Source organism: Eleginops maclovinus, chromosome 8 (assembly GCF_036324505.1).
Source record: "Eleginops maclovinus isolate JMC-PN-2008 ecotype Puerto Natales chromosome 8, JC_Emac_rtc_rv5, whole genome shotgun sequence".
In the NCBI taxonomy this organism is placed as follows: Eukaryota; Metazoa; Chordata; class Actinopteri; order Perciformes; family Eleginopidae; genus Eleginops; species Eleginops maclovinus.
In genome coordinates, this window is record NC_086356.1 from 12,631,295 (window position 1) to 12,655,554 (window position 24,260).

General features: G+C 38.6%; 1 protein-coding gene and 1 long non-coding RNA gene across 3 annotated transcripts; one reads left to right on the top strand and one right to left on the bottom strand.

The window, feature by feature from the left end:
- Positions 1-5,049: 5,049 nt before the first annotated feature.
- On the top strand, positions 5,050-13,611 carry tbx3a (T-box transcription factor 3a). Of its 2 annotated transcripts, none has more exons than XM_063889316.1 (7): positions 5,050-6,100; positions 7,085-7,367; positions 7,888-8,034; positions 8,927-9,003; positions 9,560-9,717; positions 10,111-10,754; positions 11,813-13,611. In XM_063889316.1, exons 1-7 carry the CDS (start codon positions 5,721-5,723, stop codon positions 12,257-12,259), a joined length of 2,136 nt encoding a protein of 711 aa, XP_063745386.1. In that variant the 5' UTR covers positions 5,050-5,720; the 3' UTR covers positions 12,260-13,611. The 2 variants fall into 2 exon arrangements, with proteins under 2 accessions (XP_063745386.1, XP_063745387.1); XM_063889317.1 differs by having other exon boundaries at positions 7,085-7,352.
- Positions 8,937-23,160, bottom strand: LOC134868291 (uncharacterized). The gene is made up of 3 exons (XR_010166269.1): positions 22,948-23,160; positions 22,522-22,613; positions 8,937-9,710 (listed from the first exon to the last, which is right to left on the bottom strand). It is a non-coding gene; the product is annotated as an uncharacterized LOC134868291 (long non-coding RNA).
- Positions 23,161-24,260: the final 1,100 nt, after the last annotated feature.

Genomic DNA, 24,260 nt, shown 5'->3' on the forward strand with positions numbered 1-24,260 from the left:
CATTTACCTCAATCACCATGCTCGGTAACAAAATATCTGATTGTGGGGCAGAAAGACATAAAAGACATGTACTCAACCATCCCGTCAGTGGAAATCAGTACTGGTTTCTTTTACCCTGCCTTTCAGACTGCATGGCACTTGCTTTTCCGCCTATGGTTTTCCATTTCAAAGCCCTATGTCTCCATGTAAATACCAAAACACAGTAATCCAATCTGACCCCATTGCAAATTTTCCAGAAACTATTGGGGGGTTGTGGGGTTGACATGAGCCACACACTTATCCCACTTAACCTCTAGAGAGAAGCCACCCTAACCCCTTACAGCCCAAGAATCCCTTGGTGGAGGAATGCACCACTCTCCTCTTAAAAGCGCTGGGTCTTGAGGTTGGGCTCAATTGGAAAAACGTATAACTTCGTGAGACTGTAAAGTCAAACAGCACAAAGTTGATGCCAACGGTGGGGAAGCTAAATAGACAGCAGATATCCGCATTAGGGCACCTCCCTGCCCATTGCCAAGTGCAACCCCAAATTATTTTTGATTCAAAACCCAAATAGTCCCTAACTGGTGACTCTCATGAATATAGGGGGGACATATTTACACAGTGCTAACTTGATGACAAATAACCTGAGGATTTTTCTGTTTCCCATTTGCCATTGTTTGCTTTGTAGCACGCAAAACTGGTCTGGGTAGGATTCTCAGTGCTCAGAATATGAGGGGAAAGATGCTTATCTCCCATGTTGGCAAGTGGTGGCATGTAAGGCAAGCTAAAGATTTTTGACACATGGTCCACATCTGAGGCATTTACCAAGAGCATCTTGATCACACAGCTTGTAGCTGCAGAGAAAGCCTGACGGCTGTTTATGTGGTTGAGCAGACAAATCTCCTGCTCTACAGGTGGTGCATGCCACTGGACTGGTTTGTTCTGATAGTGCTGCATACATGTATGTATGTATGTATGTATGTATGTATGTATGTATGTATATACCTTAAAAAGGAGCTGCTCAGTCTTACTCTGTTCCACAGGTAAAGGTGATAATGAATCTGCTTTTTTTTACGTGATTACAAACCATTAAGCAACCTTATAGTGGGCTTCTGGCCAGAAAATGTAATGCAAACTAATCTAAATATTATAACACTTAAATGCAATGAAATTCAGGACTTTTAATGTCGATCATTTTTTTATTTACAATATATATACATTTGTAACTGTGACAGACATTTCAGATTACTTGCTGCCATTTCATTTATGAATGAATCCTTATTTTGTCAGATTTGTCTTTGTTTATTAATATTAAACAGGCCTTATTAGCAACAATATTGCAGAGTTTAGATAAAAGATCAAAAGCAAATCATTCCATTTTTCCCCTTTCGGTCACATCTCCTCTAATCATTAGGAGTCCCTGTTCAACATAAACCTCAACCAAGGGAGCAAATGTCTTCCCAGCACACTCCCATTTTCCTTTTCAATCTGTAGTCAATGCACCGCCATCAATACGCACATCCCCTAATTAACTAAAATTGTTTTTCATCAATACCTATAACTGGCCGGCACAGAAATTGATGAGTGCAAGGGTTGACTTAACTAAAAATGCCTGACTGGGACAATTCATTGACAGGTAAAGAGTTTATCATTCTTCCTGCCAATTGACTAAAACATGTGTGTGATTCTAGAAAGTGCATTTTACAATCTGCTCCTTTTGGGGCAATATAGCCTCAATGGATCAATATCAGCCCCACCTATAACTTTGAGGTAAATGGTTTGCATTTAGAAAGTCATTACTCTGTCAATTGAACGTCTCCCCCTCCACTTTGTGTCGGGATGTCCATAATGAAGTTTGGAGTCATTATAGTAGTTGAATATACTAATCTTGTGATGTTTCCTTTCCCTATCATGTCGTGTTAGGCCTGATGACTCTCACCAGACAATCTCCTCCATTCAGGAGCGGTGCCACCAAGTCTGTCCTTGCTTATCATTAACAATCTGCAAATAAACAGCACAGCATACATTACATCACTTGCAGCTCCATGATCAATTCCAGGAATGTCTTTGAAGCTTTGCTTAATGAACCTACACAGTATAACTGTTGTGTGTAGCCAGGGCATTGAGGCTTCATAACCCATGACCTTAATGTAATTTTTCTTTATTGAAAATGTTGGGAGGTTTGCAAAGAGGTAAATAGTAATATGTATGTTATTTAAAAACACAGTGAATTCAGTTGATACTAATTGCACTGCAGAATCACGTGAAAGAAAATTCCCTTAACTGCTGACATCTTAAAGAAAATTATTTAAGGATAAGTATTGTGTGGATAGTCCTGCATGATGCGTTTACATATCAGACACAAACCTTACCTCTCTACAATCGCCCGACCACAGGAAATGAGAGATTTTAGAGCCTGTGTAGTCAAATGTACTGCAGATTTTGATTTTGATATGCTTGATTTCTTTAGAAGTATTTAAAGGGAAGCGCTGACAAAGTTGACTTCATCAATCAGTGATGTCAGCTCAGACCTTTTTATTGCCTCTTGGAGTCCCTGAGAGCCCTAACCCTGTAAAAGTTTATATAGTGTATTGACTATTCTCTACTTGCTTAGCTAATGAAGCCATCTTGGCCACAGACACTGAAAGGCTGCCGCTGTGTCAACACGGTTTCTTATTTGACGACACCTTCCACTAAATTGTGTTGCTAATGGGGGTGAGTGTTTAAAGAAGAATAAGCCACAGTAATTGACACAGTCCTGACCTCACTCACACAAAGAGAAAGATGGAAGGCCCCACCTAAGGCTGGTGGAAAGCAGAACCTTCAGTTTGGGGCTTTACATGTAAAAGGTGGGCTACTGCTTTTAGCTACCATTAGATTTTCATTCGGTCTGATGCGTATCAACAGCTATCACATAGTTTTTTCTCTGGCAAATCAATAACATGCAACACATAAGCCGAATACCCTTGTGTATCTCCCCTGGGCAATATGCATTCAAACCACTTCAATTTATTCCCACACATTTGCACATGCTGTATAGGGACAACACACACATGCTTCAAAAGACAACACATTCAAGCCTAATCTATGATGAAGGCAGCACTGTGGCAGGTAACTTGTGCTGCAAAGAACAAAACATACATTTCACAAATACGTTCATGCACGAGTAGTGCTGAATGGAACTTCAAAAGATGTTGATGGTGTCAGCACGAGCCCTGAAGCATTGACTATCTCAAGCTCAAACTTCAAAACAATGCTAGATAATAGGTTTCAAAATATTTCCAAGGTGCTACAACTTGCTACATCCCACCTATTAATGTTCAAAACATCAGAAGGCAAATAAATGTTTTACCTCTTTGCATCAATAGTATTGAATAAATAAGGGAAAGGAGTGAATAGAGGATTTTTCAGGGTGCATTAAAGGCCTAGTGCTTTTTGTGTGGGAATTTGCTCTGTATGGTCCCGCCTCAAGGACTTTGAGATCCCCCACCACTTTGGTTCCCCGTCTGGATCCACGGAGACAGACAATTGACTGAGAATTGATGGTCAATGTTTATCCAAGGTGGCCTGACTGGCCACGGCTCTCTAGTTTACTTGTGAATTTGTGGTTAAATTGCATTTTAGGGAGAACTAGCATGGTGTGCACATCTCTTTAGACGTGTTGCAGAAAAGCTATAATAGTGCACCCACATTGAGCCACTGCCTGAAGCTTTTTAGCTGAGAATATACAAGAGATATATCCAGCTTAACAGTAAAAATGATGAGAGTGACGGAAGTTCGGATCTAGTCTTCAATGTTATAAAGGATGTAACAGTGACTGAGATAAATGTCATCTACTTAATATAACCGAAAACAGTTCCTCAGATATAATTGTATTATAAATGATACTTGATGCAGCCTGTGCAAGTATATCTGTGAAGATTATGAGTTAAATTGAATACTATCCCAGAAACCCAGTTGTGCCAGTAAAGCGTTCTAAATTTAACAACAAAATTGATTGGTATGATTCAAAACACCAAATTGGATAAAACACGAGCACCAGAAGCACATCCTGATTTTCTCTTGTTGTGTCTAGTATGGGCTACTTGGAAAAAATATATTTCTTGTCAAAATTAAAATATTCACTATAGACTTGAAGGCATGGCCGCACATCCAACCCTTCATCAGCTATTTCATCAATAAAAGAAAAATACTTAACTGACTTCACTGACACAGACTCGAATAGGCTGCAGAGGGAAAGTTGTAATAAAGAGCTAGTGTGAGTCAAAATATCCAAGGTGCCAATTTACTTAAACAAATATGAATAAATAAATAGACAATACTCCCATAACTTTAATAAAAACAAAATATATTTAGAATATATATATATATATATATATATATATATATATATATATATATATATATATAAAATAAACACTTATTTTATGTTTTAGCGGCTTCATCACATTCTTCGTGAATGTATCATGGAGCGCCTCATCCCGTCACCGCTCATATTTCCCTGCTATGATCTGAAAGAGGGACGTTACAGGATGTTGGCTACTCGTCTGCTTTTCGGCGCTGTAAAAGCTCTGCAATCTAACAAGACAGCGTTTTAAATAGTTTTAGATCATTTAATAAACGTCTGAATATGAATGATTAAAAGTATGATCGCGATATTCAAATCATAAGAATATACAGCGGAACGGAGAAGGAAGTCAACAGCCCGACAGATCACAACATCTTGCCGATTAAGCCAGCTGGTTTCCCGGCTTGGCCATTCTGCTTTCTCCCCTTCGCTAGGTCTCACAGACCAACCGATAGCGCAACTTCTATAACGATGTTGACATATTCACACAACACTGACTGGAGCAGGGTGGTGTTTCACGTTAAAGCCCTTTTGAGTTTCCAAACACCTTTTTATAAGTCCGAAGTCTGTCCCCTCCACCCGACCTGTTAAAACCACGCCTACGCAGCCACACAATTGGTCCGAAAGCGTCAAAGAGCCAATCAAACGCAGCGCTGCTACTCGTAACATGCAACACATCCATACAGTATGAAGCTCTATGGGCCACAGAGGCGCTAGGAAAATCACGGAGCTGGGACCTTACCACCTCTCTCTCTCTCTCTCTCCCTGGCCGTCAGCGGACCCCTTTCTCTGCACACGTCTTTCTCTGAAATGTGTGTGTGTGTGAAAGAGAGAGGAGGACTAAAGTGTGTGTGTGTGCGTGTGAGGGTGCAAGTCCGGAGCAAGTAAAGGCAGGGGGATTATTCGGCGCAATCGAAATATTTCAACACGTCGCCCTCGCTGCAGGACTGAAGCCAATAAGAAGGAACGCATTTTAACAGGAATGCCGATATTGTAAACAGCAGCAGAAGAGAAAGAATGCACTGCAGTCAATTAAGTGACTCACCCAAGTTGGTTTAATTCGCCTAATGTCTGCAAGCCAGCGAGACACAGAAAGGTGTCCGATGCGCGTCAAGCTCTGAAGAAAATCGGTCTCGCAGCACTTGTGAAGAAGAATGGACAACATTTTTACATTTCTCCTTCCATACTTTTGATCAAAACGCTTTCCTGTCAACTTGTGAACAATAAGTGGATGCTTATTTCTTCAGAGCTGAAGGAGACATTTCCCAAACTTTCCAACTTAAACTTCATTTTTGCTCCTTTTTTATTTTGTCTCCATTTGCTACGCTTGTTCGCATAGTTCACAGTTGGTAGAAATATTGTTGTATCGTATACAGTTGTTGCCTGCTCTTGGATGAACTTCCTGATGAGAGATCCAGTCATACAGGGATCAAGTATGGCATATCATCCGTTTATACCTCACCGGGGTCCGGAATTTGCCATGAGTGCAATGCTTGGTCACCAGCCTCCTTTCTTCCCGACTCTGGCTCTCCCTCACGGTGGCTCCCTTGCCCTGGGAAAGCCGATCATGGACCAGCTGATGGGAGCCGCGGAGACCGGCCTTCACTTCTCTTCGCTGGGGCACCAGGCTGCGGCTGCACACCTCAGGCCTATGAAGACTCTGGAGCCCGAAGAGGAGGTGGAAGACGACCCTAAAGTTCACTTAGAAGCCAAGGAGCTTTGGGAACTCTTCCATAAGAGAGGCACCGAGATGGTGATCACAAAATCCGGAAGGTGAAACAGATTGTTGTGTGTTCATCCAAAACATGTAATATATTATCTCACATGAAGAAGTCTGTTATGTATATTGATAATTCATAATGGAAGGATTTGCTATTTCACATGGACAAATACATTTATATTTATACATGCCATTTGGAGTTATCTGTTATTTCAACATGCTCTCAAGCATGTTTATCAGTTTAATATGTATTACATTGTTCTTATATTGCATCATAATTGTCTCAAAATGATCATGTAGATATGAAGTTTATTACACTAAATTGTGTTTTCACTACAAGATAAAAACATGACTCCAAATGAAAGCATGGATTTACATTCTGTATAGTTTGATAGAAACACTCAGGAGTCTTTGGTTTCTTCACATGTCTTTAATTATAAGGAATCAAATGTTAGCTTTAATATTTTGTTAAATAAAAGGGTCTTGTATCTGCTTTATTATTAATATGAACCCTACCAACGACACTACTTTCAATTTCTTTTCCTCAAATTTTCTCATACAAACATTTGTCTTGCTTTTAATCCTATCGTAGATTTTTTTTTTTTTATGCTCGTCCTGTTAAAACTGTACATTGACTTATTAGTCCACTGAAGTTCAATTTTGAGAGTGTGGAGCATTGAATAAATTATTATCGTCATCATAACACTGACAAAGATGGCTGCTGTAGTCTGCTGTGCTTGTAGGCCTTTGGAGGCATTAAAAATCCAGACACCACCTAAACAGCGCTGACGTGTGTATGGCTAATCAGGATATAGAAGAAGAAGAATACACTTGTTTACTCATATTCTTATTCGCGAGACACTTTTCCGGCTGACTTCGCTTTCTTTAGCAGATAAATTGGGAGCAGGCTGATGGCTACCAATAACTTGTGTAAACTCTATGTCTTCCAAAATATTACAACACTTTATATACTTGAATAATTTAATGATGTTTCTATTTGACATTGAGTGCTCATCATTTTTTTTTTTTTGTCACAGGCGCATGTTCCCACCGTTCAAAGTGAGGTGCACTGGTCTGGACAAAAAGGCCAAATATATTCTCTTGATGGACATTGTTGCGGCCGACGACTGTAGATATAAATTTCATAACTCCCGCTGGATGGTGGCAGGGAAAGCCGACCCCGAAATGCCAAAGAGGATGTACATTCACCCGGACAGTCCAGCTACTGGTGAACAGTGGATGTCAAAAGTCGTCAATTTTCACAAACTCAAGCTGACAAACAACATCTCCGACAAGCACGGATTTGTAAGTTCAACTAATGTATGTCAATTTTCCTATTTACCAACTTACCATTTTAAAGTCAATTGTGTTGATATGTTTTGATGTTTTTATTGAAACACAGGAAGTCACGAGTGTAATATTTAGTATGTTAAGGGAAATCTGACAGACTTTGCGCATAATTTAAAAACATTTAGTTTTTAATTAAAACCGAAATGTAACTTATTATCTTGGGATTCTCTTATTTAATATCATTATTACAATTATTAAGCAAGATAATTAGTGGATATCTTTATTGATGCCCCTGGTGTTCCCAGATGTACTAAACTGATTAAATGTTACACGATAAATACTTTAAATTATTTATTACATTTAAAAATTTTACAGCATAATAACTTACATTTATCAAAGCTTAATGTTTATCATTTTTAACACTCATTATGTGACTTGTGTTTTCAAATAAGAGCATTTGAATAAATTGATGGCATGTACAGATCTATTCTGTAACTATAACAAAAGCTAGGTTAACTTCGCTAATTATTTTTGTGACTGTGTGTTTCAGACCATACTCAACTCCATGCACAAATATCAGCCTCGATTTCACATTGTGAGGGCCAACGATATTCTCAAACTACCTTATAGTACCTTCAGGACGTACGTTTTTCCTGAAACTGATTTCATTGCAGTGACTGCTTATCAAAATGACAAGGTAAGCACAATTATTGCTCATAGGCTTAAGTTTGTACGAGGGGTATTTTCTCAAATACAGCTTGTGTCCCTTGCCCTGTCAGACGCGCTTTTCATCTGCGTCTTTTGTGCACCATTTTGTTGTCATAAAATATGAAAGACGTCATATTTGTTTGAGCCTGTGAGAGTGGAGATTTAGGGTGGGGGGTGGGAGGGTGTTACGAGTAAGTGCCATATTCACCAGCCTGTGGTAGGAAAGTAATAATTCTGAGGAATGTTATACAGGTTGTGTCCCTTTTATTTAATCACGTGGAATGGATTTGGCATAGACCCAGACTCACGCTCTCTCTCTCTCTGCGTGCATGCGAGCACGTGTGTGTGCGTGCGTGCGTGCGTGTGTGTGTGTGCGTGTAAAACTAAAAGGGTTGGGGGTTGAGAAAGGAGGAAAGGAAGAGAGGCAACACTGTGCGGTTGAATGGAGAAAAAGAAAGAAAGGCGGAGCATGTTGGTTGTGTCAGATTGTGCTGCATGGTAACATTGTATTCTTTGAGCCATAATGGAAATCATCTCTTTACTCTGACAGTATTGTGAAAACAAGGCATCCCAACCCCATTGCAGTAAGAAGTGTGATAGTAAAGTTGCTCAAAATTAGTTGTTTTTGTAAAAATGCAGCATGTTAGACTCCAATCGAAAAACGTGTCAAAATAAGGGCCCGTGCCGTTTTACGCATGTTGCGTTCTTGGGTTAACTGCCAAAATCCAAACTATATCTATTCGTTTTAGACGTTCAGCAACTAACACCAGTTTTGTTTGGACTAAACTTGCAACAGTATGAAAAGTCATGTTGAATGAGAATACTTATAGGGAAGGGACATTCAGTCGCCAATATTTACGCATTATTTTTTATTATTTCAGATCACCCAGCTGAAGATTGATCACAATCCATTTGCCAAAGGATTCCGTGACACGGGCAATGGGCGACGGGAAAAGAGGTAAGACAAGAAGGAAAAGTACATTTCAAAGACGAAAAAACACTTCAGATGTCTTCAGATTTATACGTGGTGGCAGACAGTGATCTGTGAGGATTAAGCTCGCGTCAAAGCTTCCTCATTAACCCGCAGGGAGTGTGGCTCTTCGCAGTTTCTGATGAAAGTGCTCAATAGGCTTACAATAAGTCCATAGCACTGTTGGACACAGAGCAAGGAACATTGTAGGGTTTAATGCAGTTGTTTCCTCACTATCTTCTTGCCAATTGTTTTAAAATATAAAATAATCCCCAAACTTTGAATGTTTAAAACTAGATTGTGTTCGCATTGTTTTTGGCAATGTGACGTGGAAGATCGATTATGATATAAAAACGGGCCTACTAAATCAATGGCACTGTAATTGGTTTGTTATTGTAACCTCCAGCATAGGTCAGCTGAGTCAGTCCTAAAATCAGGAGCTCCATTATCTCAGGTGTTCGGTGCAAATCATCGTGCTGCTGATATTGTTTCTGACCCGGGAGCTGTGATCGCCGCCTATAATAACCTGGGTACTTGTGCACAGGAAACAGCTGGCTCTGCAATCCATGCGTTCATATGAGGAGCAGCAGAAAAAAGAGAACGGGGCTTCAGACGACTCCTCCGGAGAGCAGGCTTCCTTTAAGTGCTTCGGTCAGGCCTCATCCCCTGCTGTGTCTACCGCGGGCCCCCCACACCTGAAAGGTAAGCAGACAGGCTTCAACAGCCAGCCACAGCTAAGATCGCAAGTCCTGTTTAAAGTCGTAAAAAATCTATTTGTAGGAAGATTTTTTTTACAAGGCAATGTGTTGAAGAAGAGTATGTAAACGTGAGGTTATCAGCAACCCATTTACACATTGCAGTGCATTGAGAGGAATAGTTCAATCATGACATAATCTACAAAAATAAACAATTTAATACTTTATGAATAATAGTGTCATAGGCTAGGAATGCATTTTCTTCTAAATATGATATAATTCACCAATATGGATTCTTAGTGCAAGTTATTCTAGTATTGTTCAGACACCTGTGAGATACATGGTTTGCCAATGTGCAGAGAGGGAAGACTAAACTTTACTCCTGTACTTTACTTTACAGATTTCTGTGACAGCGATGAGGACAGCGACGATGAAAGCAAAGATGGACACATCAAAGATGGTCCTGACTCCAACAAGATTTCGACGACTACGAAGGATGGGAAGGATCATGAGGCGAGCCCAGCTAAGGGGCACAGCTTTAGCAACACTGACTCTAGCAGCAGGAGCCGTGACAGTGGACCCAGGACGGAGAAAAGCCAGGCAGACTCCCGGCAGAGCCCCATCACCGTCATCTCCAGCACCACCCGCTCTGGAGAAGATCTCAAGAGCCCGATAGTGGACCAGCCTAAAACGGACGAGTGCAGGTCAATAGGCAAAGACAGTTTCATGCCTTTGACTGTTCAGACTGAAAGCCCGCATATAGGCCACGGCCACTTTCCTAATTTTGGATTTCCAGCAGGCCTAACAGGACAACAGTTTTTCAATCACTTTGGGAGTGCGCATCCGTTTCTCTTGCACCCAAGTCAGTTCAACATGGGAGGTGCATTCTCAAACATGGCCGCGGGCATGGGGCCACTTTTGGCAGCTGTGTCAACGGGAGGGGTGAGCACCATGGACACAAGTAGCATGGCATCACCTTCACAAAGCTTGACGGGAGCGCCAGGCCTGCCCTTTCATCTGCAGCAACATGTCTTGGCATCACAGGTAAAACCTGTTTTTGGGGCTTAGGCCTACCCTCCGCCTCTTAATGAAACACATGTTGAGTTGCAATCTATAGCAGCCTGTAGGCCTTGGAGGCCCATAAGCCAGATTCAATATATCAGATAATTAAATATCTTTAAAGCTCTCATCATCATGTCCATGTTTGCGTTTTTAATCATTACTGTGAGAAAGAAAGAGAGAATGTTTGTGCGTTTTGGTGCTTATTTAGCATTTTTGCCATGGACTATTATTCAAAGTCAAGTCGGACAACTGCATTTTAACTGACTAAGCATTAACGTTTTATCGCCCTCCTGTTTTCTGTTAGCCTTGTTTTTTTTTATAAATATCAACTACCATTCATAAAGAAAACTGATTATAAAGACAAGAACAGCTAGAGGTGTAAGGTAATCTTTTTGATATGAGCTCATTAAGTTAACTGAACCGCAATGGTGAATATTAAAATGCCTTAGAGAAACAACATGATGTTTTTATACACAACTAAATTGTCTTGTCAATTGTCAACGTTTTATAGGTTTAACTTCCCTTGCTTGATTGCAACATCAGACAGTGTTTTTTAAATTTTATTATTTGCATTTCAAATTCTTGAACAAGCACCAAAGCTGTTTACTGGCTGGGGTGAAGCCTTGCTTCACAATATTTTGCGAGGACTATAGATTTGGGAAAGCCTTTGTGAATGAAAGCATTGAAAACAGCCTAAATCCGATCCAACCTTTGTAGTCCTTAAGCTAAGTGTCAGGCAGCGTTATTACAAGTTCAGTATGAATGAAAACAATATTGAGGACAGTGAAAGAAAAAAACAAGAATTGCGCAAAACAAGTCAATTTAAATCTTCACACGTTCAACCATGTGTTCTAGCTTAATCCAAACAATGGATGCAACAGGCTGCTCAAATTGTGTATCAGGTCAATCGGACATTTCTCAGTTGTTTTTTTCCACACTATCCTTATTTTGTTTTGGCACATCTTGTGATTTATAATACATATGAATGTTGTATTTGCTGCCCATTGTGTCTCACACTGAGTTTCTCAATTCCTCCACAGGGCCTTGCCATGTCTCCGTTTGGCAGTTTGTTCCCCTATCCATACACGTACATGGCTGCAGCCGCGGCAGCCTCTTCGGCTGCCTCATCTGCGGTGCACCGGCACCCGTTCCTGAACGCTGTGCGTCCACGACTCAGGTACAGCCCTTACTCTCTCCCCATGACGGTACCCGACAGCACCCTACTCACCACCGCAATGCCCTCAATGGCCGGCGGCGGAACCGAGCTGAAAGGAGATGGCCTTGTCCCGGCCAGCCCCGTGTCTGGTATCACCCTGGATTCCACATCGGAGGTGACTAGCCATTCATCTGGCATTTCCTCCGGCTCGGTCTCCATGTCCCCAAAAACTTGCACGGAGAAAGACGCCGCCAACGAGCTGCAGAGCATCCAGCGCTTGGTCAGTGGACTGGACTCAAATCAGGACAGACCACGGAGCGGATCCCCGTAGTTGTTTTTTTTTATTATTATTTTAAACACACCACCTGCTTCTCGTTTCGTTGTTGTCATGAAAAGTGTTTACGGTGATGAAGACATTGACAGTAGGAGGCCACCCTCGTAGATTCATGCTGGTTTTAAAAAGAAAAAAAAACAGAAAAAAAAAACACGAACTGTTGGACGTTTTAGTTTCTGAAATGCACTTTGGTTAATACACATATGATATGTATATTTTTTTCCTTTTTTTTTTTGTTAAATTAAACAACAATTTTATTCTGTCATTTGAATACCGTACAAGTATTGAAACTGAAAAGTTGGCATGGGTGTGACTTACAGATTTAGGAGAAGTTGCTGCTGTGTCCTGTCTCCTAACTTTATTGTACACGTGGAGAAATGTGTTTTAATATGCACTCTGAATTGATTTGACTTATTTGAATTCACTACCGCTTAACCTACCTTTTTAAAGACTGCTGTATTTTGTTGTACACTAGTAAATGATCGATTGGCCTAATGTCGCATGCCCCCTAAAACTCCAACGAAACACTAAAAAGTATGAAAAATATTCAGTTAGGAATATAATTAAATACAATCAATTTGCTTAAGTTTCTTCTTGATTAGGTTTTCATTATTTTTGAACAAATGTGTTTTAAATAAGAGCAGGCCTATTGACATGAATAGTGCTCCGAGAGAACACTATGGCCCAAGCATGCAGGATAAGCCCAAATGTACAACAGGCAAAGGGAAGCAGACGTTTAAATATTCAAAAATGTAAGGTAGCATTGATTAAAGGTGTACATAGGGATATATAAAATATTTATGTAATTATTTCATATTGTTATTTCGTGTAAATACAACGGAGTAGTTTGTTTCTAGGAATCTGTTCTTAATTTATTGTCGATATACCTGTGTAACGATAGTTTGTGGGCTATTATCCTTTGTTGCCATATGCATTTATACCCCTCTTAAAATAAGGACTTCATCCCTCCCCAAATATCCACTAAGCTATAGTTATTCACACTCATGTGCCATTGTATTCTCATTTGTTGTCCCCGTGTGTGAAGTGCTACTGTTTTAAAACGAATGAAAAAGCGACAACGCACTGCACCAATGGCTTGAAAAAATATATATTCTTTTCATGAGAAGAGCAAGAGAAGTGTCGTTGAAGTGTGAAAAAAAAGTGGACAATTTTTTTCTGTTATTAAAATACTTTGCGAACCTGATCGTACAAGTGCCGCATAATCGAAAATATGAAGGTCTCTTTTGTGTTTCTTAAGTTGTCAATGGGTTATGTTGTATTGGAGTTATGTCTAGTTTACAACATCGACATCGTGTTCTTGAAAGTTTCAATAAAATATTGAAATGCCATTTCTTAGTGTGTGTCCCTCGCTTTAACCGTACATGTGATAATGACAGAATTGATCAAATGTTAGATCAGCGGATTTAAGGCTTGCATAAAACGAGATTTCGCTATATCTTGCAAACAAGTGTGCCACCATGTTTGTACTCGCTTTTAAGAGGCGATGAAAGTTTCTGCCCGCTAACTCCACTTCAGTAAACTCATGTGGAGATACTCGTCTAGGCTGTGTTCAAAGAGTCCAATTAAGATAACACAGGGAGAAGCAAAGACCCTCTCAACTCCAGATATCATACCTGGGATTCCTACCTGGACAAGGGGCCCCGCACTGTAATTGATGTGTTTCTTCTTTATTGGTCTCATTGGCGTCAATTCTAAGGTAGGGCATTTAGCCTACTTCTAGAGTATAACAAAAAATCCTTACATTTGCTTGTAATTATTTTTTTAAAACGACATATTGCAGTCTGACCACCATTTATTCTGAGGTGAGTTTTTCAGGTTTATCCCATCGACCAAATAGTAATTAGAGGTCACCCAAAAGTTATAGCTCTCATGCATCAGTATTATGCGGTTTTAAAAGATGCAAAGTGACACTTTGAGGACTCAAACTAATTTGACATTTTTGAATGGGCAGCATCGCCTGCTGAAGACGTGTTACTTTTGGGCCAGAGTGAACCCTGAAAGGACCATAAAATTCCCTTGATTACCCTTTCTATTGCACCTCGAGTCATGAGTTTATCTACACCATATCTTTATTTGTATATTGTCTGGTTAATGTGTAGCGAGCCTGGCGCTAGTGATTAGGTGTATACATGACACAAACTGTCTCAATTGGTCTGTCTTATTGCTCACCTGGCGCCCTCGATGAGCATATCTTCCATTTTATTGCACGGAAGGCGACAATACGTCTGTAATCAAACCAAGAGACAACGCCCCCAAGCGGCTACTACAGTGCCTTATTTTACCGCTGAGTACAACAAACCAAAGGACAGACCCTGGGTTAGAATACACAGTGATAAAAGACTGTCACCTCGTATAAATTAATTTAAAGTGCGGTACTTTATTGACATATAAAAAACTGATCTGATTCTAGTAACTTAAGGCTAAAAAATAGCCTCCCATATTTAAATAAACACAAAAGTTTGCTGGTCAACATCCCAATGGCCTGATCCGACAAATATATAGTGCCTACTAAAATATGTATGCAAGTAAGCAAGTTATGCCGAAGGATCTGAAATTAGATTTGAAGAAGAAAGTCTGTTATTGAATATGTAATCTGTGCCAAACATATGTATTTATGGCTTTGAATAATGGACTTCCCCACCATAATACAGTATGTTTCAATATAAAAGTACTTATGGAATATTTTTGTCTGTCTGTTTAAACGGTCGACTTTATTTTGTAGGCCTATGTCCTTTATTCTTATTTGATATTTTGTGCTTCGGCATTGCATCAGTTCCCTCTTAGCAGTAGCATTATAACACGTCATTAAACTTTACACATCTATCTTCAAAAGCATTAATTTAGGACAACTTTGTCTGGTTGGCGATTTAAAGAACATGTCTCCTGCGTCGGCCTTTAGCCTGGGAGGATTACTGGCATGTATAACAGGTTGCTATATCTATAGTGTCTGTCACGGGTCAGTTGCGCCACCTAGTGGCATTATTAGAATCAGTCATCCTAAATGACAGCAAATCTTTTTACCGCACCCATATCTAATTCAAACAAGGTTGTCCTAAAATGTGGCTATATGTCCTTGGCCGTGTCACTCATTCTTCAAAAACGTTTAGTGTTTTGTGTCAAAGTACGAAACTGTTATTTAAATATACAGATAAATCCATAAAATAGTTGAGTATTAAACAAGTGAATATAGAAACAATGCTACACGCAGTTTAACAAAGCAGAATACAAGAATAAGTCCCTTACACACAGAAATAACTCTACATGGATCCAGCCAAATCAATAACTGCATTCATATATTATTTATTTCTTCTATGACGGTGCTGGAAGAGAGCTGCCAGTCAATCTTGCAGAAGTGCCTATCACAAACTAACTGTTTACTTCTTACAATAAGAAAGTAATTTCGTGATGAAGCGTGAAATGTGTGTGTTGTCATGTTTTTTCTGTTTCATCAACTTGCATACCAAGAATGTGTTTCAACATGATCTCTGATTTGAGATGCTGTGTGGATCATAAATTACACAAGGGGTAGCATAAATGTGTCTCTTTGTGTATGTGTGTGTGTGTGTGTGTGTGTGTGTGTGTGTGTGTGTGTGTGTGTGTGTGTGTGTGTGTGTGTGTGTGTGTGTGTGTGTGTGTGTGTGTGTGTGTGTGTGTGTGTACAATTTTGTAATGTTTTTATCAAGGTTTCTAGAAGAGCATATTGATTTGTTTTGATCGCGTAGTAAATCTATTAGATTTCTTTATTGTGCCTCAGTTTTAATTCTAATTCTGGTTACAAAGGTTTAAAAGTCAGAAATGAAGTAATTATCTTGAAGTTGTCCATGAACGGTAAGCACTGTATCAATGTGTTATATTTACTACAATTGATGTTTTCCACGGAAATGTATACCAGCACCAACAATAAACACGTACACATGCAAGGAGGTGGTAAACAACATTTCATATTTTATTGATCACTTTAAGAGTGAGTGAATCTTTAATAAACTGACATAATAAAATAAACAATACACTGCTGACAGAGAGTCTGTTGAGACCAATGGCAGCTTAGCTTTTAAGCCTTTCAATAGCTGGATGGCAAATACTCTGTAGGTGTGGCAGTCCTCTGTTTAGAGCACCTGCAGTATGTTAACAAGGTTTTGTTCAACTTAATCCTACCCTTGGCAAGCAAGGAGGCCTGTTTATGATATTGATAGTCGAGTATTTATAGTTTACACAAACACACAGAAAACTGAAAAAAAACCTTTTACAAGCATTTATGTGCTGATCATTGAGCATACAAAATAAAAACTTGTTTAGAATGTTTTATGACGGCCACAATTATTTGATCAGATTCCTATTGCAAATAATATTTGATGTGTCACATTTTACATTTTTAGGAAGATTAAAGTGCTGTACTATAAACATTAGCACAGGGTGCACAGAAATCTAAGAAATCACGAGTCGCACAATAGCATTAAACTGTGTTTCTGCAATATGAAGCACAAACTGCTGGTATTAATTTGAATAATCCTTAGTTTATCTTATAAACATTGATTTAACATTCAAACACTTAGTTATTGGTATTAAACAATATTTTAACATAAAAACAATGCTATCCTCAGTCTCAATCTTTGTGTTGTGGCTAGGAAACATGATTAAAAACAATTATTAATTACAAGTCATTCTGCAGCAAAAAAGGAGAGGTGTCAGTTTTCTTGTGATATGATTAATAATCAATAAGGACCAGAAAAGGAAGAAAGGCACTTCAAATATAATCATCCTGGCATTTTCTCTTTCACTACTTTGTCCGTTAGGCTGTGAATTACTTTCATTGCCCTGCAGCTCACCTGTATATGGAGCAACAGTACCCTCTAGTGACCAAAGAGTCTTACTACAAATTATATCTGTATTATGAAAGATTTCAGGAGCTGAATAAAAGTTTGACTGAACAAGGTTAGACAATAAATTGTGTTTCCTTGAGTGAGAGGTACAGGAGATGTATTAAGGCTTCATTTATCTGCTCAATTTATTACCATTTGAATATGCTTGACAGATCACTACTGACAGCTGGTTTTCTAATGTGTAACTGATACATGCTAAGGGTTAATTAACATGTCTAAATAAAACTCACTAAATACAAAAAATGTGGATTGACAATCTCATTTTATTTTATATTGAATAGCATTTGAATATTTTTATAGCAAGTCTGCGTGCGAATTTACAAACACATTTACTGCTATTTAATAAAGTATGTTTCTGTTATTGTTTTTAATGTAATCAGAATTGTTAAGTTATTCTACACTTTCTTAAATATTCAAATAATTAGGATTAAATTAGTTGTTCATATCTCTGAACCTTCATTTGAACTTTATGTGAAATTGTTCTGTAGTTTTATGTGCATGTTATTATTTACTAATTCAGAGAAATAATTCATTGTTGGAAAGGCCTAAACCTAAAAGAGTAGAAAAAACATCTACAAGTGTGAAACTATAACTGATGCAAATAAAATCTAAAAGATATTTCCGTGTTTATGTAAGGTGTCGCCTGAAGGAAAAAGAGAGCCTGTGTGTCAGGACTAAAACAACATCAAGCAGAAAGGTGATAATGAAACTTAAGGTTTAAAAGACATTGTGGAATGAAAGCATGGTTTCCGTGTGTGTGATTGTTTGTTTTACTCTAACAAGCCCAGGAGGAGTAAAGCAGACTTTGGTATTGTGCGAAGTTAAAGCTCAACGTGTCACTTCGGAGGTATCTGCAGCTCACTGACATGCCTACCTGTCACTCAAAGAAATTCTCCATCTCTGTTTCTGTCAGCTCTTATTCATAAACCCGAACCCTGGAGCTGTCGGGTATGTTGGCTTGCTAAAGGACATGATAGTGCAAGAATACGTGGCTGAATCTGCTGTTCACATCACAAACTGTGGTGGGAAACTTTTTCTTGATGACAGTAGCAGCTGTGTCACACTATGATACACTACTTAGATTTGGAATTGGAGGCAAAATGACTTGATTCATCTATCCACAGATCGATTCAGTCTAATGCTTTAAACATTAACATTAGCATGATGATTCTCTGTGGGTTTCGTGCAGCTCTATTTGGCTTATTCACTTCATCCTCCCTTTAAATAATTATCATTTCTTGCTTACTTACAGTGAAGGTTGAATGTTGAAGTTCTCAGATCCTTTGCTAAATTAAAAGCATTAACATAAAATTTTGCACCACAAGTAAAAGTCATAGTTTTTTAAGTTAATGTTTCAGTAAAAAGGTCTCCATCAGTGTTTGACTACATTATGTTTTAGATTAATATAACTGGTAAATTATTGCATATCTTGCGTACCGCTGTTGTGACGATTTAACTTCTTTATGAACTGTTTGGCAGTTTAATCTGCAGCAATGAATTATATTTTCTTAGATTTGTCATATGTTGAGTGAGAGAACCACATATCTTTGAGTCAACTTTTTTTTCAGGAACAGCCTTGTTTTCAACCTTGTAATTTTTTTAGCTAAACCAAGGTGTTTAAAAAAAAAGTTTATTCAACTTGTTAAGTAGGAAGATTTTGTAAGGAACATCAAATCCTTCAGTTTATCAGGAAATTATTCAGAGATACATGGTTTTCACTAGACTAGAGTGTCTGTATTATAATAAGTAGGTTTAACAAAAATATACAGACAATAACTTGAAAAAGACATAAGAAACAGAGTTCAAATTTGTTTTTGTTTTCAGTGCGAGAACTACATATAGATAATGTAATTGCATGCATGACAGTGTGTTGTGTAAGTGTATCATGGATTTATGTATACATAAGACAATTGTGCAGGTATATGCAAGGATGAAAATGTAAAGGGAAGATTACTAAGAGTAAAAATGCTAAAATGACTACCAATTAGAACCTGGGTTTGCAGGGGATTCAGTGTTTTGAACTGCAAAATAACCTTTCCAACAATACAGTATATACCTGCCATTTGCAAACCCTAAACCATATGTATCAGAAAAGCCGGCCATGTGTGTGGTATCATGTGAGGGAATTGTTTGCACAAACCCACAGCCTCTCTCTTGTCTTATACTAAATGGGTTCTTTACATGCTTTTCACTCATTCAAGTCTCTTAAATAGCAGCCCAGGTCCAGCCGCAGAATCCCTCATAGGAGAGGACGTTTAATCTCTACCATCAGCTGGAAGTTTAAATGAGCTGTGGGGAATAGGAGAAGAAAGCCAACTCTCCTTTCACAGGCCTAATAGTCTCCACCGTCAGCAGCACTTCATACACAACCACTGGCTGGCAGATTAGAAGGAAGGCTCACCGCAAACACAGACGGATGCACGCACCAGCACGCTATGGATTCAAGTCATATGCATTTGCTTCTATTCAAAGCATAATTTGGAAAAGCACAAATTGTAATATATACAAATACATTAACACATGATAAACCTCTAATGGGCAATCCACCCACATTCACACACGCACTTTTGTCAAGTTGACTGTAGTGGGGTATGAGAGCCACTTTGCTCCCGCCACAGTGAATCCCTCTTTGTAAATCTAGATTTGTGAATTGATATCCCATTTCCAGTTCCTCCTTTTTCCTTAAGGATTGTTCTGTTTGTTTCTTACACATCTGTCTAGGGCAAACTAATTTCTCACCCTCTTTAAGCAGTGAAATCAAAAATTACATATATTCACTCCTCTTTTTTAGGTGTGAGTCAAGGATTGTCTTGTTGCACTCAATCATATGAAACAACCATGCACCCTCCATGGGCCAAATTCTAGCCAGCATGATGAAGAAAAGATGTGGCCCAAAAGTCCATCAAAAATTGGCAGGGGAATACAGACAGCAGAGCACACAGTTGTAGATTAATACACATAAAAATAGATAAAGTAAATATGTGTATCTTCGCCTGGGATCATGCAATCGGTCTTGTGTATGGAGTTGGTGTCGGAGCATCTCTGGGTTTGGCCATGGCTAGTGTTGCATAAGTGCATGCTCAAGGACCTCTCTAAACATGCAGGGTGAGTACATCACCGCACACCAATTACATGCAGTTAATATAAAATAAGAATAAAAACACAGTGGTTTGGGGATGGTAATGAAAATGATTGCACTTTGTAGTTAACAATGTATTCCCTGACTGCTTGTATGTGATGGGGGTTGCTTGTATTGATAATGATCAAATGAAAAACCTTTTACTCATTTCAGTAACCACACATTCACCCACTTACAACAAAATCATCAGGAGCAGAAAAGATTTCCCCGCTCACACACTGATGGCACATCCTTTAACATGTAGACTTTATAGGCACCAGGTGATTAAAACACAAACCTTCCAATAAGAGTATGACCACTCTACCTCCCAAGCCAAAGCTGTCCTCAGTAGTAGTTTGAGATAGTGTAAGAGGATTGTTAAACTCAAAAAGTGCCCAGTAGCCTCAAACAATGACTCAAAACGTATGATAATGTTTCTCATAAACCCATATTTATAAATAAGCAATGGTTTGCATTCATCTTAACTATATCAAACTGACATGGTGAGGACATGTCAATGTTTTGTTCACAACTTGTTCCTGTCCCCCCCAGTGGAGAAAAATGTCGGTGCTTGCAGCTAAAATATAATTTAGGTGTGGCTTCTTTCCTAAATATCTGTGTGTACTGTTTTACCAAGGTTGCCTGCAGGACTAACTGAAATCTAAATCATAGGGAAATGTTTTATTTACATACCGCCAGGCGATCAGGGATTTGAAATTGAAATATCTAATCACAACTAAGAGAGATGAACACACTGTTGGAACATATACCTGTTTTTTACATGTCAAGGATTGTCAGTGTTAGTGTTTCTGTTATTGGTTTTGTAAAGTTCAAACACCTAAAGGGAAACTCCCAAACCCAAAGCACACATCAAATGTTGTTCACAGGTCTAAAGGTGTTTTATTGATTTAGTTTTTGATCATCAAGTGGCTGCTTAGGGCAAGATGGAGCTCAGTTGATGTCCAGCAAGCCACGATGATATAGGACTGCAATGCTTAAATAGTTGATTTATACATTTATGAGATTTATTTGAATTATTGAACAATTTGTGTAAAGTTTCCTATTGTGTTTATATTCTTTGTCCATGTGTATCTGTCTGTAGCTAATCTTGCATACAACTGGCTGGACACATCAGACTTTGTTCACAATTATGACTGTGTTTTCAGTTTGCTGCTGTTTATTGATCAATTCTGTATTGTGTAATCCTTAAATTAATGTCTAATCCTTTATAAAACTGACTATTTTAATATTGCAGTGCAAAGTGCCGGTGATTAGCTAGCCTGAAGGTTATATTCACAGGGACAAACATGAACATTCAGTCAGCCCAGATAACAAAACGAGCAGAGAAGCTCAGATTACAACACTCCTTGACTGCCAAGTCATTTTCCAACTATATTAGTGACATGCTATATTACTGATCTGAATTCCATTAAAATGTCAATCATATGCATTAGTGTTGATAAAAGATAGACCTGGATTACTCTCCCACATCAAAAGTAAACTCTACACTGCACACAAAGTTTGGCTGCTCTTTCGCTGTTTGACACTTTGACATTTGCAGACAAGACAAAACAGGTATAGACAGTCGCTTCAGTGTCAAACTAAAACCAATGCCAAGATGTGAGCAGTGCGTCAAGGGAAGAGACACTGTGGGAAACGATTCAAACTCACATAAAGTCAGGTAAGGCCGACATCCTTTCTCTAGCCAGAGCAACTGATTGTACTAAATAAATGTTACAGCCTAAGTTAGCCTTGCCATAACACCATCAAAACACAATACTGTGAAATTCCAACAAACCCAGAAAATACCACAATACCACTTTCCTGTATTGTAAATGTTGCCTGTAAACATCTAAAGGCCACATGATAAACACCTTTATCATTGATCTCATTTCTAGTAACTCTGTGCCATCTTGACAGCAGCATCATTGCACAACAATCTCGCTTTTTTTTAATACCACTTTGGTTTTTCTGAACCGTTGGCCCATTTCCCTGAATTCCTTGATGTTTTGAAAAAATACTCAAACATGGATGTGGTTTCCCTCCAGCTATAATTCCTAAATGCCTTCAATTGCAGACAAAGTTGGTACCCTAATATCATGGCACATTCATTCACTATTTTTTCCTTTCTTGGCCCACCATCAGTCATGCATACCCAAGTGTTTTCTGCCAAAAACAACTCAGCTTTTTGCATAAGATTAATGCACAATGGTGGATTTGTTATTAAATGAAAGGCTTACCCTGATCATCCAATGTTGGCAGTATCAGGATCCTTTTGTTGGAGTGCACCAGTGATTCCTGCCATTTAACCATTGAGGGGAGCTGACTGGCACTGCAAGGAATTGTTTATTTGTAACTATAACATTTGTTTCAAATTCAATCAGTACAAATGAACAGTTTAATTAACATATAGCTACTTTTACAATTCATACAAACAATTTATTTTGACATTAACAGCCCTTGTGAACACTTGAAGCCTCAAAGAAAGTAACACATGTTTAAGGCCCAACATTTTCTTTGGCCATTTTAAAACAAGAACATTAGGTTTCTATATATGAAAATAGCAACCTAAGATGATCAACAATGCAGTTGGCTACATTTTCTTTTATGAGTTTAATGTTGATGTTTGTTTTACATGATACTCTGTTGCTAATGAATCAGATTACCTGCAGTAGTTCAAGGTAGGTCAGGCAGAGTGAATGAGCAAAAAACCTAATGGTGCTGCTCTACAGTCAAATGTTGAGCTCTGATGTTTTTAGCACTGGAAGTTGGGCTGCATACTAAGTGCAAACATTTTTCTAAAAGTCCACTCTGGACCTAGCTAAGATCTTTTTGGGTTTGTGCTCAGTGCAGATGACAACAACACCAGCTTGATTCTTTTAGCACTGAAGGGAAATCACTCCAGCAGCTACAAAACTCCTGATTTTATACCCCATTGCTCCTCCTACTAAAGAAAACACCACATAAAAAAAAATCAATTAAGTCACAGAAGTAAGGTTATATTCCAAAAAACATAAATATCATGATAAAACAGTAAACAGATCACATCAAACATGTCAAACAGATTAAATGTATAAAATAAATGCTCCAAAACCTCAACTTTCTTAAAAATGAACCCATCAAAACACCCCTCTACCAATCCTACATTTGGCACATTCCAACAGGAATCCCTAAATAAAAGGAAGTTAAATTGGCACAGTTTGGTTTGGTAGTCCCTGGGTCTGTAGCTGGGTATGATTATGTGCAGAAGGTAAGAGTCACACTTAATCATAATTGGTAGTGATGGCGAGATGAAGCCTTATGAAGCTTTGAAGCTTTCCAGCCAATTGGTTCGCAAAAGGGTTCATCTCATGAGGCTTCATTTGCACACAAACCCCCCTGTTGGTCAAAGTTTGTAAAACAGGCAGATATGACATCTCCACAGTGTGATCTCTTTATACAGAGTTCCAAATGAGGGAAGCTTTAACAATAACCCTTAAAAATGAACATGAAATCATATTTTCATGTTATCAATTCGTATCAATATAGGATATATTCCTGTTGAATGGTTGTGATTGAAAAGGAGGCTGGTAAACATTGCAAAGAGGAATTTTTATTACTAAATAATATTCGTAAACGTATCCATGTTATAGTCTCAGAAAAGATAAACAACATCAAAGTATACATGTATTAACTACATTATGACATTACATTTACGCTTTTATAAACAAAATAAATATGTATCATCTGGTTGTTAATCTTGCAACCCTGCAGTTGATAGTTGCTTTCCAGCTGAATCACAGCCTACATGTTGAAATACTCTGTTATTTCCAGTTAATATACTTTGTTGATTCTCTGCCAATCAACACGTTCCTGCATTTCTAGTTCTCACTAGTCGTATCCCCTCTGTAGAGGGCTTCAATGGGGATATGTCATTTGGTGCAAAACCTTTATTCAAAACCAGGAAAGATAAGCAGGTTATGAAATCAAACTAAGTTAT

Excerpts from the sequence above, each read along its gene's own strand:
- tbx3a (XM_063889316.1), top strand. The coding sequence starts at position 5,721 with ATGAACTTCCTGATGAGAGATCCAGTCATACAGGGATCAAGTATGGCA. Across the intron at positions 9,004-9,559 it reads AATGGGCGACGGGAAAAGAG|GAAACAGCTGGCTCTGCAAT; the intron begins GTAAGACAAGAA and ends ACTTGTGCACAG. Across the intron at positions 9,718-10,110 it reads GGGCCCCCCACACCTGAAAG|ATTTCTGTGACAGCGATGAG; the intron begins GTAAGCAGACAG and ends TTTACTTTACAG.